Source organism: Ylistrum balloti, unplaced genomic scaffold, assembly GCF_031769215.1.
Source record: "Ylistrum balloti isolate Yb309-2 unplaced genomic scaffold, AGI_CSIRO_Ybal_v1 Utg370230, whole genome shotgun sequence".
Taxonomy (NCBI): Eukaryota; Metazoa; Mollusca; class Bivalvia; order Pectinida; family Pectinidae; genus Ylistrum; species Ylistrum balloti.
The window spans coordinates 1,874,882-1,895,166 of record NW_026782190.1 but is presented as its reverse complement, the minus strand read 5'-3'; the positions used below and the strand labels follow the sequence as shown (position 1 = coordinate 1,895,166).

Genomic DNA, 20,285 nt, shown 5'->3' with positions numbered 1-20,285 from the left:
CAGCCTGCTTTTAATTTATACGTTTTATCAGGTCCCTGGTTTTATGTAAGTTACATTTACAGTTTAAAAATTATAGCCGTCGGTCTATTCCGGACATCCCATATTGCTCCAAACCAAATTTTAGAAACATTGACTTATTAAGTCAGAGAGACGCTTACATTGTATGCATTCTGCAGTTAAGCATAATGCTTGGATGAGGAAGGATGGAAAATGAAGGCACTTCACATACAGATATAAGAAAATATCCAGAAAATACAAACACTTTACTACTACTGAGGAATAGAGAAAGGCATGGTCGACATAGACAGAATAGAGCCTCCTACAAAATCCTAAAATCTCTTATTTGTGGGGTGAGTCGGTCCTATTGGATGTATGCAGCACGATGCATCTAGATCTGATATAATAAGTTAGTCCGTACAGGGTTCAGACTATCCATTCGCGATTTTATTTTTGTCTCAGTTGTAGTATCAAGTAAAAATGTAATCGCAGATAGATAGTTAGAACTCTTTTGACTAATGTGGTGTCAGTTCCATTATTTTTTATTTATTATTTTTTCCATAGGTTTTATTGTCCCCAATACTATCAACAGACCAAAATATAAATCGAGTTCGCATGTAGCATATATTTCTAGTTCCGAAAAGCTTGCAAGTAACAACTGGTAAAGCTGTTCAGGCTAATGATAAATCGGTTACTGACTCAAAATGTAATCTGATATATAGTCCTGTTTCCACTGGCATGCAGAAAAAGTAGGATAAGAAGATAGGTGAATTGAAAAAAAAAGAGTTTTAATTTTATTTTTAGAACCAAATGAACAAACCATTCATATAAAACCTGATCACATCCATTGTCAAGCTGAAAAAATAAAATTTTGTACATTAGTCAATGCAAATGTATGGACGTGAAACGATGTCACCCAAACAGTATGCCTTATGAAATAATGTCATTATGATAAAGCAGATTACTGAACAGAGGGCTGTAACCCTTCAAAAAATTGTTAAGTCTAAATGTCATCAAACATTGGGGTTTTGGGTTGAATGGATGACCAATAAGGCAGTGTTGTTCATTTGCTTTAGTGTTTTCTTAGAATATATGAAGAACACTCACTCTGTAAGTCTGTAGTCTTGCAAATTTGTCCTTATTAGTAATGTAAACACTCTGAACTAAATGATGAAGTTCACCTAATTGTATTGGCAGAAAACAAATAGTATACAATTTTACATCGTTGTCCAAAGCTTACAACGTACTAGACAAAATTAAAAAAAACAACAAAAAACAAACAAACAAACGGCACTGAATCACTGATTCTTCCAAAAATTCTTTCCTCAAATAAAGTGATTTCCAGACAAGATTAAAATAAAGAAAAATACATAGGACAAAAAACTCTTCCCAAAAATAATTGTTAAATGAAATTACCAGAAGAAAATATGATTTCATGTCATTTAAGGCCTACATAAATTGAAAGAAATTGATAGAAATCTGAGAGGGAGATCATCAAACAATTTTATATTAGAAAAAAAACAAGGCACAGTAACTCTTCCAATGACATTCAAATCAAATTGCCATTCAAGAAAGCATAACTTCATTCATGTGATGATGAACTCTACCAAGTTTGGAAGTGATTGATTGAAAACTATTCATTTTTAAATAGCCATACTTTAATAGGAAACATATATTGTTGTGAAAAAACCCAAGCTGATATATTCATGTTACGGATACATAACCAGTGAAAACATCATAAACCATATGAACAATTTGAAAGCAGATATTTAAAAAATAGAGAGTTTTGTATAATATTGAACTACACATTTATTATAAACACAAAAAAGCATTGTATACTAAAAATCTAGAATCCATTGTCAGTATGTAAACATTTATATTAAGCATAATTTGTATTTATGTTAACACATTGGTGTTACATGTTGTCAGAGAAACATTTTGCAGTTTTCTGTTAATTGCTCATTTGAAGCTTTAATACTCAGAGGATATTGGCCACAAAAACACAGTTAGAAATGTAACCTCAAATAAAGAACGGTATGTTGTTTAATGCTCCCTATGTGTAACCATGTTGGTTGGTGTTTCTCAGGAAGCTTTGAAACGGACTGTCTAGTCTGTGGTGACATGGATGTGTCCATGGGCAAGATATTTAACCCTTATTGTTTTGGAAGGAGACTTCCCCTTGAAATGACCCTTAATGTCCACAGGTGATAAACCCAGTAAACAATAAACACATAACATTATATCTAGACTAAAATTTCTTTTTAGCTTTCCAATTTATTTGTTTCAGGGTAATTATTCCTATAAAAAAGTATGGCAGAAGAATTCAGACAAACGAATTGCATGTGAAGGGTATGATTGGAATATTAAAAATTCTTTGTAAGAAAGAGAAAAAGAACTCGATTAAAGAGTCATCTTCTATCACTGGTGATATGGATTATGTATTAATGCTTCATAGTTTAATAACGATAAGTCAGCCACTTAAAAAAATACCAGAAACTATCTTACTTCAATTGTATTCAAACTACTATTTTAAAATGATTGAACCAGGTATTTTAACATCTTGTGAAAATTTTAGCCTAAAACCTGTTTGAATGGAAATCAAACTGCTGTTAATTTTGTTATTTCCAGAGGCAGATTATACTTTGAAAACTTTCGAATTTGGTATGGAGGGTAAGTTAATGTGGCACTGGTTATTTTGTTGTAGCTGGTAAATATGAGATCAACACTGTCAATTCATAGATTTAGTGTTAAGTCACAGAATTATACTTTTCTGGCAAATATTTAAAAAAGAAAATGATGAATATCTTTCATGTGTTTATCCTACAGTAAGCCTATGCATAGTAATAAACCTGACAATATGTATTGTTGTACAGCATGGTAATAAACCTGACTATATTTATCATTGTACAGCATGGTAATAAACCTGACTATATTATTGTTGTACAGCATGGTAATAAACCTGACTATATCTATCATTGTACAGCATGGTAATAAACCTGACTATATTATTGTTGTACAGCATGGTAATAAACCTGACTGTATTATTGTTGTACAGCATAGTAATAAACCTGACTATATTTATTGTTGTACAGCATGGTAATAAACCTGACTATATTATTGTTGTACAGCATAGTAATAAACCTGACTATATTTATTGTTGTACAGCATGGTAATAAACCTGACTATATGTATTGTTGTACAGCATGGTAATAAACCTGACTATATGTATTGTTGTACAGCATGGTAATAAACCTGACTATATTATTGTTGTACAGCATGGTAATAAACCTGACTATATGTATTGTTGTACAGCATGGTAATAAACCTGACTATATGTATTGTTGTACAGCATGGTAATAAACCTGACTATATGTATTGTTGTACAGCATGGTAATAAACCTGACTATATGTATCGTTGTACAGCATGGTAATAAACCTGACTATATGTATCGTTGTACAGCATGGTAATAAACCTGACTATATGTATTGTTGTACAGCATGGTAATAAACCTGACTATATGTATCGTTGTACAGCATGGTAATAAACCTGACTATATGTATTGTTGTACAGCATGGTAATAAACCTGACTATATGTATTGTTGTACAGCATGGTAATAAACCTGACTATATGTATTGTTGTACAGCATGGTAATAAACCTGACTATATGTATTGTTGTACAGCATGGTAGTAAACCTGACTATATTTATCATTGTACAGCATGGTAATAAACCTGACTATATGTATTGTTGTACAGCATGGTAATAAACCTGACTATATGTATCGTTGTACAGCATGGTAATAAACCTGACTATATGTATCGTTGTACAGCATAAATAACCAAAAAGACAATTTCTTTGTCTCATAATATACCCTTTTTCAAACTCAGATGTAATGTTTCTTCCCTGCACTTGTTGCAGGATAAATAAGGTATGCACAAGTTCAGCTATTTATCATTGAACAGCTGGCTTGATATAAAATGTAGCAACCTATATATTTTGGACAGAAAATGTGAACAGCAGTTTACAAATTTATATCAAGTGACGAGTTCCTCATAATTCTCTTCAATATTATTATATTTTCTATACTTCTCCGTTTTCATGTACAATGTGCTGTAATTTTTGGATGTTGACTACAGACTATATATTTTAAAACATTGATTTTTATGTTATACACATATATACAACTGTGTATTATTTGTTTTTACAACATGTGCTGTTTTCAACATTATTCAGATTACCTGGTACATATTTATATTACAAAGCAAACATAGGGCAAACAAGTCATTTATCATTCTTTTTTTAATCTGTTGCTGGTGTTACTTGTAAATATGGTAATATGTCATTATACAAAAACTACTAAAGTTATCATGAGTAATGTGTACAAGCATTGTAAAGGCTCCAGGCTATACAATTTTGAAGCAACATATATTTACATGTATATAACATTCAACATGTTAGTCCTTAGGCAATACTGCAGTGCATACCTTTCTAAAACATGTAGTTTTCTTTTACGAAATGCATCCATTTTGTTGTTGACAGGCTGTTTGGTGCAGTGAGTTGTATGAAGAAAAGTGCAGATATCATAGAGAAAAGGGAGGTCTGATTTGTATCAGATCAATTACACCAATAACTCTATATCTATTTTATTAGATCAGATTTGATGAGGGGAGATAATCTGTAGTAATCTCCAGTGACATTTTGTTATTTTTTTATCTTTATACTTGTATTCAATACTTCCTTACTTGTAGATACAATTTGAAGAATGAGCCAAAATGCTTACAAATAAATCAACCACGCAGTCCTAACAGGAAAATAGAGGATGCACTTGTAGCTTGTGTACACTCGGTAAATATTGAATTTTTTTTTATCTCATACTTCAAGTTCATATCTCGTTGAGGTAGTAATGATATTACCCATAATGCATCTATAGTGTATTTGATCTATAAAATGCAACCATGTCCATCGCATCCCTGAGTTTGAGTCAGAAAATGTGTTGATCCATGAGCATGTTATATTACCCATGATGCATCTACAGTGTATTTGAGTTATAAAATGCAACGTTGTCCAACGCATCCATGAGTTTGAGACAGAAAATATGAAAGAAGGTAATACATATCTGTAAATTTGTAAAATATGAAACTGATTATTGGATTGTTAAACAGATTTCATCGGCGGTAATATTGATAACAGAATCATTGTTTACTATGGCAACTATTTCAACACAGTCGAACTAAGCTATATATTACCATTTCTTTTATTCTGCAGAAGTCATCATGTCTAGTTTATATTGTTTTGTTTACAAGAGTGCCTTCCCATACCTAATGATGGTCACATGTCTAGTTTATATTGTGTTGTTTACTGGAGTGCCTTCCCTTACCTAATGATGGTCACATGTCTAGTTTATATTGTTTTGTTTACAAGAGTGCCTTCCCATACCTAATGATGGTCACATGTCTAGTTTATATTGTCTTGTCTACAAGAGTGCCTTCCCTTACCTAATGATGGTCACATGTCTAGTTTATATGGTCTTGTTTACAGGAGTGCCTTCCCTTACCTAATGATGGTCACATGTCTAGTTTATATGGTCTTGTTTACAGGAGTGCCTTCCCTTACCTAATGATGGTCACATGTCTAGTTTATATTGTCTTGTTTACAGGAGTGCCTTCCCATACCTAATGATGGTCACATGTCTAGTTTATATTGTCTTGTTTACAGGAGTGCCTTCCCTTACCTAATGATGGTCACATGTCTAGTTTATATTGTCTTGTTTACAAGAGTGCCTTCCCTTACCTAATGATGGTCACATGTCTAGTTTATATTGTCTTGTTTACAAGAGTGCCTTCCCTTACCTAATGATGGTCACATGTCTAGTTTATATTGTCACCTAATGATGGTCACATGTTGTTTATATGGTCAAGAGTGCCTTCCCTTACCTAATGATGGTCACATGTCTAGTTTATATTGTCTTGTTTACAGGAGTGCCTTCCCTTACCTAATGATGGTCACATGTCTAGTTTATATTGTCTTGTTTACAGGAGTGCCTTCCCTTACCTAATGATGGTCACATGTCTAGTTTATATGGTCTTGTTTACAGGAGTGCCTTCCCTTACCTAATGATGGTCACATGTCTAGTTTATATTGTCTTGAGAACAAGTGGCTGTTACGATTTGTTTTGGATAAAAAACAGGTGTTGCCTGTAGAATCTGTTTTTCTTTCACCAAATCGAAAGTTCAGGTAAGCTATTTTCTGAATGTAAATTGATTCTGTTATTTACATATCATATCCTCTCCTAGTGCTGTTAATTGTTTTGGTTGAGTTATTATGTTCAGTGGTAGTTATTACTATAACATATATAGAATAAGAACATATCTATAGATGTATAATTGTGAAATTCCTAAACAAAAGAAAAAATTAACTCATTCATTCTTGAATCATTGCCTACTAATTGTTTATTTTGTCAGTGATATATCCTGGAATGAGCCGCACAAATCCTTGGTCCTACGTACAACACACAATTCACGCTCAAATCAACAGCGTGTCCGAGAGGTGAGATTTACAAAATTTTCTGACTGTGCTTTAATTTCTGTTCCAAATTTACATTTAAATTCAAGAAATTGCCAACATGGCAACATAATCTTAAATCAAACATAAAATTGATGCAATAAGGGCAAAGTATGGACAAAAGATAGATTTACATAGAGGCTCCTGAAAAAGGGCAAGGAGAATAAGACCAGGTGTTCAGGAAGAGTAGGCGTCTTCTGCTTCATTGACCCTGCCGCCATGTAAATCTTGGTCAATCCAAATAAGTAATGCCACATTCTCAAATTGTGACAAAATTTATAACAAGGTAATAAGTTGGCATACAAAAGAGTATCAAACATATTTAACTTCATATCACACAAGGATATTGAATATTTTCCAATTAAGCATTCTTACCAGCTTCCCCATAATTTTCATCCATTTACCTCTGTCAGGTTTGCAAGGTTGTCTGTCTGTTTTTGATATCTCACACATGATTTATGATATTGGGAACAAGTCCTTGAATATTGAATTAACTGCAAGATAAAATCACCATAGTTTTGTGAAGTTTTATGTTACTATGTATCTAGAAAAGGAAATTCATCAGATTTATGATACAGCTTAGTGGAAAGCTGTTCCACTTGGATTTTTTGTTAGAAAAGGTCAAGGTAAGCAGCTGACGTAGAAGGGTCTGTAGTGTCCTAGATTCCCTATTCTGTAGGATGTGTGCAATGGCCATTCTTATTGGTCAATCTATATTTTGTTGTTAAAAGACAAGATATTATCAATTATCTAAATGTGAAATTGAAGGACATAGCAAAGTCTTTTTGACTTTTCCTAATTATCTCTTCAATGAATTAAGCTACTTATGAAAACAAAAAGAAGACAGTCAAGAGAGAGGCTTAGTCAAAACACCTGAACATTATTGATTATTGATTTTACCAAAAGATTATTGATCATTACTGAAATAATTTTTTATTATGCCTTGGTGCATGATAGGCTGGTGCACCTGTTCCTATTCTGATGCTATTAGCAGTCTTTGAGGTGTGCCCACTCAGCTTTGTTGGCATGCTCAAGATTACCGAGAAAGTAAGTATCAAATTAGAAATCCTGACAAAGTTTACTTCCTGGCAAATACTCAAAAAACAACTCATTACTCAGTAGCAGAATTCTTTACTGCTGAAATGTGAACCTGTGAAATGTAAAAAAGCAGAAACAATCACAACACAATTTTATCAAGAATCAGATTTCTTTAAAACCTACTTTAAGTCTCAAACATGCAAAAAGAACCATATTCTTAAGTACTACTTTAATTTATATTTCAGAATCAAATGTCATTTATTTCTTTATGTTTCTGTTGTTATTGTATATTATGTTGATATTTGAGTTGTATAACATTTGAGTTGTTGTGTTTGAGATGTAGTGTTTGAGTGATTGTATTTCGGGGGATGTTGTAGGTATTTGGTAAAGATGTAGTACATGCAGGGCTCTCCCAAGGCTTTCTTATTACGATGCATCATTCTGGATGGGTGAAGATGTACAGCTTTGATTGGATTGTAGAAAAGGTAAAAAAACAAAAATAACATTTAATGTTTGACAGCTTTTATGTAGTATAGAACTTGGTTATCTCAACTTAGTTATTCAGTCTATGAAACTGGCTTGCTTAGCAATTTTATTCCTGTACAGATTTTACTGAATGAAAAGTGACATTAAGTTCATTATAATTGAAACTGTTGAGTAAAAGCCGAGTTAAGATGTACATATCAATTTTAAGATTTTAGGTGATTTTTGTTTGTGCCTTTTGTCCATCACTACAAATTGTGCAGAAGTGATTTTAATAACATCTAAATCATTGTTTTATGATTATGCTGGGTTTGATACACATAACTTTACCTAGTATATAGTACTGGAAAAGTGTATGATGTTCTAATTTATCATTTGCTGTTATTAGTGTGTTTGAAACCTTAATGATAATTTCTTTCTTTGAGAGACCTGTTAAGCATGATTACAGTCTCAGTAGGTGAAACTAACCAAACATCTTTCCTGGTGATAGGAGAGAATAGTTCACCACTCAACCATTAAAGTCACTTCTTTGTCGCCTGACGAAATCAGTTGATCGAGCACTGGACTAGTTCTTACCATATTGATCTATCAGTACAACTGGAATGCCAACACATGACCTTTGACTCTGGTGCACCAACACATAACCTTTGGCTTATAGGTGCCAACACATGACCTTTGACCTCAGGAAACCGATGTGTAACCTGTGACTATTTGGTGCCAACACATGAAACAGATATGATGGGTGGGGTTTTCTTTTTACAAGACACTGAAATCACAGTTGTTGGTAATTCTACCGAATACTATTGACCATGGATGGACTTATCAACAGGCATGGGATTAACTTTGTAAATAAATTATGTAACACAACTTCTGACTGGAAACAGATGTGATATTTTTTTCATAATTATAAAAATATTTGATTTAACAGTATCGTAAGTTTGAGGCCAAGCTATTTGAGGAATTTAATGCTGAAGGAATGATTTGTGGGGATGTGCCCTTTGGTCTGCCCTGTAACATACAAATTACAGGTAAGTCATTTCAACATGCCATTTACATGTACATTGTTATCATAAAATACAAATTACAGGTAAGTCATTTCAGCATGCCATTTACATGTACATTGTTATCATAAAATACAAATTACAGGTAAGTCATTTCAACATGCCGTTTACATTTACATTGTTATCATAAAATACAAATTACAGGTAAGTCATTTTAACATGCCAATTACATGTACATTGTTATCATAAAATACAAATTACAGGTAAGTCATTTTAACATGCCAATTACATGTACATTGTCATTACATTCTATAACATACCAATAACAGGATATATGAGATAATTTTAAAATACTTTGTAGCTACAATAAAGGGGAAAGTAATGTAAATATAGAAGTATTGATTAGCATTTTTATTGCAGTGGTATGGACATGATGAGATACAGAAATATTCTAAATGTCATTTACCCAGGTGTTCATCTCACTGTAAATACAACAAAGGATATTCAATCCATATTCAAACAACTGTACAATTATATACATTTATACAAGTGTATAATTAAATATATTTAAACAGTTAAACAAAATCAAAACATCTGAAAGCCAGTATTTTTGAGAACATGACTTGCTCTTTCAGAGTGTCCCCCAGTTCTGTTCAAGGTGCGATGTGCCCAGCACATTGTAGATGTTGGCGGCTTTCCCTGGCACTACCTCATCTCTCCTTACAGCACCAAACAAAGCTGCTTCCATGTCTGTAACCTCACCACTGGTCAACTGGTCAGTATCTAGTCTCACCACCAATCAGCTGGTCAGTAGCTAATGTCTCGTCACTTGTTGATGTCTTTAGTGTAATCACTGGTCAATTGGTCAGTAGCAAGTCTACCTTCCAATCAGCAGGTCAGTAGCTTAAGCCTTGCCTTTAATCTGTGACTGTAGTTTAACCACTGGTCAGCTTGTCTGTAGCAAGTCTCCCTTTCAATCAGCTGGTCAGTAGCTTAAGCCTTGCCATTTGTTGGTGTCTGTAGTGGAACCACTGGTCAGCTGGTCAGTATCTAGTTTCAGCATCAATTAATTGGTCAGTAGCTATTGTCTTGTCACTCGTTCATGTCTGTAGTGTAACCACTGGTCAACTGTCTCACTACCAATCAGTTGGTCAGTCGCAAATGTCTTGTTACTCGTTGGTGTCTGTAGTGGAACCACTGGTCAACTGGTCAGTAGCAAGTCTCACCATCAATCAGCTGGTCTGTAGCTTAATCCTTGCCACTGTGTCTGAAGTATAACCACTAGTCAGATGATCAGTCAAGTGGTCTGTATACCTATTTAGCTGTGCTATTAATTAACAAGTCTGCATCGAAAAGAGTTCTCACCACTGGTCATCTGGTCAGTTATCTCAAGTCTCGCTGATTAACAGGTATGTACCTAGTCACAACACTAATCAGCTGGTAAGTTATGCGAGCCTCCTTACCAGTCAGTCAGTCAGTATCTGACGCCTTAACTAGTCACCATCTGTAGTCTTACTATAGGTCAATTGGTCAGCATCTGTATCAGCATCTGTCAGTAAACACAGGGATTAGAGCCAACGTTGTGGTGCTAGGTGTAGATCAGGGAGATCTGGATATCCCTTGCTTGGGTACCACCTGGTTTGCAGGGCGATTGAAGAATAGGGACTAACAACACAAGTATCAACCACAACAAGCTCAGGATAAGTTTGAAGTAGGTTTATTCATCTTGTCCACCGGTTTCTCCCGAACTATGGGTCCTGATGAAGCCGACGTAGTTTGGGTGAAACTGGTCGATAAGATGAATAAACCTACTACCAACTTATCTTGATCTTGTTGCGGTTGTGACTTACGTTGTAAGTATCTGTCAGTATGACATAATTTAATTTCAGCAAAATTAATCAAATTGCTTATCTGAATTTTTGACGGTATAAACACTTAATTTGTTAAAAATCCTCAGATGTTCCTAACTGTACATTTCCAATCATAGTGCACCATTTATATTCTTCCAGCTTCTTTGTCAGTTGTCTGTGGTCATTTTGTACTGCCAATAAAATTAGATATTGATAGACAGGTAAATGTTTTTCTTCAAATGTCAAGATATTGTTTCTTTTTTCAGGCCAATAATGGCACTTTAGCAATGGATGTTACTAACCTTGAAACAGACAAAGCCAGCTTCTACGGAGATGAATCGGGCAGAATACTCTACCTAGGAGCTGCAGACATCAGGTTTTGTTACCATAATAAAATTTTGATTCTAAACACACTGTTACACTGATAATGGTCCATTACATCTCCAGTTTGTTACATAAAGACCATATTCAGTGAGAAAGTTTTGATTAAAGAAAAGGTCCATTAAAACTGTACTTTTATTAATTGAGTCCCAGCTAACATTTTTTTAGCATTGTTGGATTTTGTATTATCATGAAATATTTATTAGTACAATTATCAGTTTTCTAATTTGTAATTTACAGACTTTTAAAAATAACTGCTGGTGACACAGGTTGTCAAGTATATGAGGATTTCTCCATTGACTTATCAAGAAGTATAAAGGAGGTAAGTGTAAACAAACCAAGATTGTTAAAATAATAGACAATATCAAAATCTCAATCAAATTTGTCTTAAATGTTTCCTCTACACAAGAAATCAAATTCTGCGGTGTTTGAAAGTTGGATCTTTTCCCATCTTTTCTTTGTCTTCTGATTTTTATTGTACTAAATTTGGAAATTCCTCGTAATAAACAGTGATTCATGTTTAAAATCTTCATCTGTCGAATCCAGGATGGTTGCCTGTTAGACATTTTATTTTTCTGATCAGTCCCAAGATCCACCAATTACAATTAGGGACCAAGGGGAACCTACCAATGAAATTAGAGAAGATTCATTCAGTACTACCCCACAAATAGCAATAACAACCTTTTAAAGTCAAAATTCAAGATAGCAGTCTTTCAGCCATTTTGTTTTCCTGATCAGTCCCAAAATAAACAAGGATTCTACAAAGGACAAAGGAAAAATATCATATAGAATTTGAGAAAGATCCATGCCGTACTTCCAAAGAAATAGAGATAACTAATTTTCAGAGTAGAAATCCAAGATGGCCACCTTTCAGCCATTGTTTTCTGATCATTCTAAAAGTAAAAGAGCACAACAAAGGGCCAAAGGGAACCTTAATAAGAAATATGACAATTGAGAATGATCCATCCTGTACTATCATCATAACAATAGCAAATTATTACTGTTAAAAATTCAGATGGCTGTACGTCATCTTACCAGTGTGATATTTAAGAAGGATTGTTCAAACACTTTTAAAAAGTTTACTCTTATAATGAGTAATGTTAAGTGATTAGGAAAGTTTACTCCTAGATGTGTAATGTTAACCCAGTAGGAAAGTTTACTCTGATGATGTGTAATGTTAACCCAGTAGGAAAGTTTACTCTTATGATGTGTAATGTTAACAGATTAGGAAAGTTTACTCTGATGATGTGTAATGTTAACCCAGTAGGAAAGTTTACTCTGATGATGTGTAATGTTAACCCAGTAGGAAAGTTTACTCTGATAATGTGTAATGTTAACCCAGTAGGAAAGTTTACTCTGATGATGTGTAATGTTAACCCAGTAGGAAAGTTTACTCTGATGATGTGTAATGTTAACCCAGTAGGAAAGTTTACTCTGATGATGTGTAATGTTAACCCAGTAGGAAAGTTTACTCTGATGATGTGTAATGTTAACAGATTAGGTTTTGACCTATAAATCTGCTGTATTCATTTCCCTATTAAACCTGTTATCATCTGTATTGACTTGTAGGAGAAAGCTTTGTATACATCTTCAGGGCGTAGCATCAGACGTAAAGTGTCCACAGCTGAACTCCAGGATAATTCAGAGGTGGTAGGTACACACCAGGTTTTACTGAAACAAGGAATTTTACTAATTTCTCTAAAATTTTAAAGGGAGTTTCCTGTAAAAGATTTTGTACTTTTGGAGCGGTTCTTATTTCCAATAAAATTGCTAAATATAGATACCTTGAAAATCGAATCAATAAAAGGAACCATATTGCATTTCATGACTTCCGTTTATTTTTGCTTCAGGATTTTGGTCAAACTTAACTTTGATACATCGGAAAAATGTTTACCGTATTAAGACACTTATTTTTCTGTGTTGAAGGTATTTGTATGGGGTTAAGAAATCCGTATCATAAGATGATGTTATCTTGTAGGAGAAACACTATTGTGATGTGAGTGTGCATACACATACCTATTAACTTCAAAGGTCACATCAAATTCAAAAGGTTGTTGTTGTGCATGCCACACTGTAAAACTCTCAGAACTGTATAATACTTTTAGTAAATACATAGTACTTAAAATATGCTTTCTAATACTCTGAAAACAGTGACATCATTGAGAATTAAAACATCATTTTTAACGGTTTAGATGAGAATTTGAGTTTGTATAAGTTACAATGAAGTTGAAATGGTTTACTTATATATTTTTCTCTGTCTGTATATCTGTTTAACAGAACTTGTCAATACATCTCCATATAAACACTTGCATTAAGTTTTTATCCTTCCATCATGTTATGGGGGAGTGGGTCAAGTTGTTTTATCCATGTCTGCCCGTCTCATCTTGTCCTGTCACATTCCATATTCTGGATCAATTGTTATACCTTGAGATTTGGTTCATGTTTACCTTTTCCCAGTAGTATTAGTATTACATCTAGTTCTGGCTGGGATAGGAACCAGGTTTACATAGGACCTGCGACAATCACCTCATATAGACATTTTCTAGTAATACAATTTGATATACAATATTTATAATGTTATAATTTCAATTTTAACATCTTTTGACAGAGTTATAGCCCTTGTCTGGGAATAAATCTTGTCGTGGTTGAATGGTAGAACATTAGGCTTGTGATCAAAGGGCTACTAGAACAACTCATGGCATAGACATAATGTTGTATCTTTAAACAAGATACACTTTACTCAGCTTGTTTCCACCAACTCAGATGTCTTCTGAGGTATCAGTTTGGTATACTTCAATGAGAAGATATAAACTTTAGGTACCTGGCCATTTTAAAAATATTCAAATACTTAATAATCTAATTAACTTACCCAAGAACAAGTTTTTATGAGAGTGGTATGAATGCTCTGTTTTTAGGCCACCCAAGACAAAGTCTCATGGTGACCTATTGCAATCACTTTTGTCCTGCGTCATGCATATGTAAACAATTCAACATTTTTTACTTCTTTCAAAAAAATCCTTAACTGATTTCATTGAAACCTTGCAGAAATTTCCCCTGGTGTACGATGACACAAATAGTGAATTAAATTGTCTCCATCCCACAAGGGCCTGAGTGGTAGAGCCAATAGTCTCAAATTGACTCAAATTTCAAAAATCTTTTTCTCAATACCCAGATATGGTAGAATCAAATTCATGGATGGAAGGGTCTTCAGGTGTTTAGCAAAATTGTGAATGTTATAGTCCCAGAGTTTCAAAATTTCCCATGGGGAGGGAGAAAATTTACCATTGTTTCTATAGGAAAAACAGATTTTTGAGCATAATTTGTTTGATTTCCAATGGAAATATTTCAGATTTGTTTAGAATTATGAGCAAAGAATGACGGCTAGACAATATGTATATATTGATCCTGACTGACCCCCAGGGGCTGATGGGTGGGGCCAAAAAGGGTCTAATGGACTTAAATTTCAAAAATCTTCTTCTCAACACCCAGGTATGGTAGATTCAAATGCTCTTCATGGATGAAGTCATCTTAAGGTACTTTACTGAAATGAGTCACACATTTCTTTCTGGGGAGCAGGTTAACTTTTTATAGAAAAATTGTATTTGAGCACAATGCTGTTTATTTCCCACTGGAAATAACTTTCTATGATTTATTAATATAAGATGACAGTTTTGATGGTATGCATGCATTGACACTGGCTTACTATCATCAATGTCTCAATTTCTTTTTCATGACACTTGAAAGCTACATAACCTTTTAATGTTTTAATCAGACCATATACAATGTGGATTATGAGAATGAATTGGACTTGCTGTATACCAGTGCTGTGTACCATGATCCTGAAGGGACATATAACATGCTGAATCTCTACCACAACACCACTGGAGCCTTGCTGCGTGGTGTGCACCTTGATGAACCATGGCAGGAGGTTTGTGTCATTTTGTTACAAAAGTTAATCTGGTTATTCTGAGTTGTAAGTATCACCTCATTTCAGTTTTAACTCTTGTTGTCCAAGGGAACAGTGAGTATATCAACTGGCATTATGTGAATCTAATGACTTTTGTATTTGTATATTTCATTTAAACACTACATCTCCAGAACAGCTGAAAAAGATTTTGACCAAAAACGTGTATGGTGTAGAGTTCTTTGGGTCATGTTGTCATCTTCCTCTATAAGGGTGAATATTTCAACCATTTGTCCAGGAGGTCATCCTTAATGCTGAATACGAGTCATTTGTTGATAAAAAAATTGTAGTCCCAAGGTAATAGATATAGGTGTAGATGCAACTGGAGAAAGTGTTGTTATTTTGGAGTCATTCTGAAATCATATTTGGCTGCCATCATGAAAAACACATCTTCTCAAGTTCCACTGGTGCAATTTAGCTGAAATATTGGGGGAAAAGTGGTAAAGCTGAGGAGTGTTTTTGACATGTTTTTACTGCAAAAAAATTAGAAACAATTTCAATAATTTAAGTACTGTTTCTACAACTGCTGCTGTTATATATAGGTCTTTATAGTCAGATGACCATTAAGGCCCAATGGGCCTCTTGTAATTTGAACTATGTGAAAGTGAAAAATAATTATAGATGATATCAGGGGAATGATGTTTATAATTTACAAGTGATATCTAATTTGTGATGATTGTTTACAAAAATGTCTGATCTGTGGTGTTGATTTATCAATTTATTTATGTAATAATTGAAATAACATGTGTGTTTTAAAAATCTTAAATTATTGGAGCAATATATCTAATCATAAATGATAGAAAATTCCTGAGAACTAGTAAGAAGCTCCCCTTACACCATGTTTCATTATCCATATTTTTGATACAATATATTAGCTATGATATCTTCCAGGTTTACGAGCACCGTGTCCATGTCGATTTAGATACAATGATAAAGATTGTGAAGCCGTCCCCAGGAAAGTTCTGCTGTATTGTGTACAGACTTTGCTCTAATGCAGAGGAACAGGAGAAGGATAAAACACCTAAATCTACCCCAAAAAATCAGAGAACTGAGCACAGGAGGAGGTCACGAACTCAAGCTGTACATAGGAGGTCAAGGTGATGATTCACTATACACAAGCAAAATACTTGGCAAATGACTTTAGGAGGAGGTCAAGGTCAGAGTATTCACTACTCCAAGGAATAGACTGAAGGATCTCCAGGTCACGAAATTGACTGCCACTGAACAAAGATGAGCTCAAATCAATGTGATCTACCTTCAAACTTGAGCTCAAAGTAATGTGATCTACCTTCAAACTTGAGCTCAAATCAATGTGATCTACCTTCAAACTTGAGCTCAAAGTAATGTGATCTACCTCCAAACTCATCGAAACTAACTGCAGAAGGAGGGCAAGGCAATATTAACTACACATTTTTAACATGACAATTATCTGCCTTCAAACACTTTGTTGTGGTTACTAGCCCACCAGACCTGAAAGGTCAAGTGAGCTTATGCCATGGTACGGCATCCGTCATCCATCCAGCATTAGCTTTTCTTTTAAAAGACTTCACCTTAATAACTAAGAGTACATAGCGTATCACATTTGGCTGATGGGTTCCTAAGATGCATTCTGTTAAAGGTAAAAAAATGAAATGACCTTGACCTATATTTAAGGTTATAAGGGTCAAACTTTTGATTAATCTAAAGGCGGAGAATCAAGATGCTTGGCTGGTAATGTTCCTGAGATGAGCACAATGTTTAAAAAAAGGCAATAACCCATATCTAAGGTAACATTGGTTAGACTTGTTAAAATGCTCAAAAAACTTCTGAGTTTAACTGATAGGTTTAGAATCATAATACTACCTGGTTGTATTCTTAGATGAAGCCAGACAGAAGTAAATTGTTTGAAGTTGTCCAAAACGTGATTCATCAGATGTAGACAAATAATGTTTACCTTACAGTGCAAACATGTTGGTAATTTGTATATCTTCTGTCATTTTTTGGCATTTGAAAGAGTTGCTCAAAATACATGGACTTTTAACTTGCATTATTTTTGTAGTGTAATATGAACTATGAATACCATGGAAATAACCAATACAATGTCAGCTTCATCCTTGTGGTATTTCTTGGTTAAATTACATACAATGCAAGTAACAGTAGAAATGTACATGATATATTTACTTTATAAATTAACTGAAAAAAGGTTATTTTTATAATAATTTTGTTTATTGCTTATAATTATGATGCTGTAAATAAAAAATACATTTTATACTGAAGAAAATAATCTTGCTTATTTATCTGAAAATTTGTTTAATACCAGATATCAATTAATAGTCAGCTGTGTGATCAAGGTTGTATCTGAAAAATTTGTATAATACCAGATATTAATTAATAGTCAGCTGTGTGATCAAGGTTTTATCTGAAAAATTTGTATAAAACCAGATATTAATTAATAGTCAGCTGTGTGATCAAGGTTTTATCTGAAAAATTTGTATAACACAGATATCAATTAATAGTCAGCTGTGTGATCAAGGTTTTAGCTGAAAAATTTGTATAACACAGATATCAATTATAGTCAGCTATGTGATCAAGGTTTTATCTGAAAAATTTGTATAATACCAGATATTAATTAATAGTCAGCTGTGTGATCAAGGTTTTATCTGAAAAATTTGTATAACACAGATATTAATTAATAGTCAGCTGTGTGATCAAGATTTCTGTCCGATCTTGGTTGGTATTGTTCTGTAATGAATTATTTATTGACAAAATCATGAAACAACATGATGGCAGATGGAACTTGGGTTTATGAGCTAGCAAATTGGTGAAGGGGAGCAGAAACTAAGTATAGTATATAGGGAGAGAACCTATTTGGATAGGTATGGATGGAACTACATAGCTGATCAATACCTTATTATGCCCATTCCTTATCCAAATATGTCTACTTCCAATTGGATAGAAATCACAGTTGATTACCACCTTGTGTGACAGTATTGGTAACCAACAATCTCAATAAGGATGGAAACTAACACACTAAAAGGCATTACGCATGCCCTTGTCAGCAAGACTAGCCCCAATTAGCTCCTTGTTTCAATCAATGATTTGAATGTTTGTGATAAGGAACTACTTGTTAATTGAGACATTTCAAATATTCATCTAGAGGCATAATGGTTTGATTAATTTGTGGCAGTTACCATCAACTTCCTAATTTCCGGTTATTCATAGTAGTATGGTATGGAACAGAGAGCATTATTTATTTCAATGCATCTGCTTGATTCAAACCTGGGACCCTTGGCTTACTAATCTGATACTCAACAGACTGAGCTAAAGAGAAGTTCTCTTTAGCCAAATGGTATATTGTAACTGGTATTTTTCCAAAGTTATATACTCCACCTCCAGGAAAGAACTCGCCCTAGAGTTTCCAGAGATTATGTGAAGTATTATTCCCGAGTCCCTACACAGGCGCCAATGTAACCGAGTTCATTATCCAATGCCTTCATTAGGATTCAAATCAGGGACCCCTGGTTTACTAATCTGATGCTCAACTGATCAAGCCAAAGAGCTGAAATTATCGGGTGGACTAATCAAAAGTGTTTTGGCATTTTTTCCTCATAGGAGACAACTACAGAATCTTGAAGTCAATAGAATGAGAGCTACCTTGCATTGGATCAAGGGTTTCTTGTCCAAGCCATGGTCTCAAATGATTGCATTGGACAACCATACCTCGGATCCACTGGATATCATCGAATGGGGGTGGATGGGGTGGGGGTGGGGCAATACTCGGTCCGCTCCTTTTCCTAACCTATAATATTAACAACTTGCCCGAGTTAACATCATCCGATGATATTTTCAGACGATTGTCTTTTGTTTCGCTGCATTAGAACAATGCGATACCCGGACACTACAGTATGGCATCATGTCACTGAAAGAGTTGAGAAGAAATGAAAGATTGTTTTATTCCTGAGAAGTGTATTGTCAGAAAGATCTCATGCAGGAGACATCAGTTCCGGTGTTGGATTCTGGAAATTGCGATAATAATGATAAAAGGGCATTTTTTCACAGAAGAGACAGCAAACACCACGGTAATGATAGCAAAAGGCATTTTGTCAGGAAAAAGTGCACGCACAAGGACGATACCAGCAAAATAACATTAATTCAGGAATAAAACAGCAAACAAAATAACTTGATGGTAAAATGACATGTTATTAGGGCAAAACAGCAAACAGATGAAGCTAATATAGGTATTTTGAATAAGAGGAAGAATGGCAGAAAGCTTGGGACACTACTGAGGTTATCTTCACAACCTAGGAAGAAAAGTCCTTTGACATCTGCCAATTCATATCTATATCTCTTGCAACATAAATGATCTACCCCAGAGACTTTATGGAAATTACTTGAAAACGAAAACTGTGTTGGAAGGAAGGTCGACCCTTAGAAACTTAAAAGCGATGGTGGTCGCGTTGGATAGTCACAGTGCCAGATAAACTGAATTCAATACGATAGGTGCAAACAACGAACACCGAAGAGAGCTGACCAGTTCTGGCCCTCAACCCTCTCTGCAAGGAGATTGTCTTTTTTCACACGCAGAAGCATGAGTTGTGCCATCTTGATGTCTCTCTGTCCCAGGTCTACGTCAGGCTGATGTATTGGTCAAGCATGCTGTAACAATGCAGACCAGCTTGTCAATAACTTGGATGAACTAATTGGTTGGTATATATGATAGTTTCTCATATAAAAAACATATATATATATATATTATAAAATAAATAACTCATTCTAATGATACGACACAGTGACTTAAGTATATCCTATAACTAATATGCAACTAGAAAAAATGCATTTCGGATCTGCCATTCAAATAATAAGGAAGGTATGTGATTACAAGCCATGTACCCACGTGTTAGTATTAGCCAGTCAGCAAGTGGTTACGAAGTCGCATGATAAATTTTTACCCGAAAGTGTTTGTCGACCTTTGTACTGAGATTGATCAAAGAGTGAACCATTGAAGTTCTACAAAGTACCAAGGTAAGAAA

At 34.3% G+C, this 20,285-nt stretch overlaps 1 protein-coding gene across 1 annotated transcript; it reads left to right on the top strand.

Moving 5' to 3' along the window:
- Positions 1-196: 196 nt before the first annotated feature.
- On the top strand, positions 197-17,497 carry LOC132551982 (DDB1- and CUL4-associated factor 17-like). Its single transcript, XM_060216127.1, has 15 exons — positions 197-350; positions 2,285-2,346; positions 2,626-2,667; positions 4,747-4,843; positions 6,093-6,232; positions 6,460-6,544; positions 7,517-7,606; positions 7,975-8,082; positions 9,009-9,108; positions 9,717-9,856; positions 11,198-11,307; positions 11,553-11,634; positions 12,882-12,962; positions 15,085-15,240; positions 16,168-17,497. The coding sequence occupies exons 1-15, from the start codon at positions 204-206 to the stop codon at positions 16,375-16,377; spliced, it is 1,650 nt and encodes a 549-aa protein (XP_060072110.1). The 5' UTR covers positions 197-203; the 3' UTR covers positions 16,378-17,497.
- Positions 17,498-20,285: the final 2,788 nt, after the last annotated feature.

Bases quoted from the DNA above. Each gene is read 5' to 3' on its own strand.
- LOC132551982 (XM_060216127.1), top strand. From the start codon at position 204: ATGGAAAATGAAGGCACTTCACATACAGATATAAGAAAATATCCAGAA. The intron at 11,635-12,881 runs GTAAGTGTAAAC...ATTGACTTGTAG, and splicing joins TATCAAGAAGTATAAAGGAG to GAGAAAGCTTTGTATACATC. The intron at 12,963-15,084 runs GTAGGTACACAC...TGTTTTAATCAG, and splicing joins TCCAGGATAATTCAGAGGTG to ACCATATACAATGTGGATTA.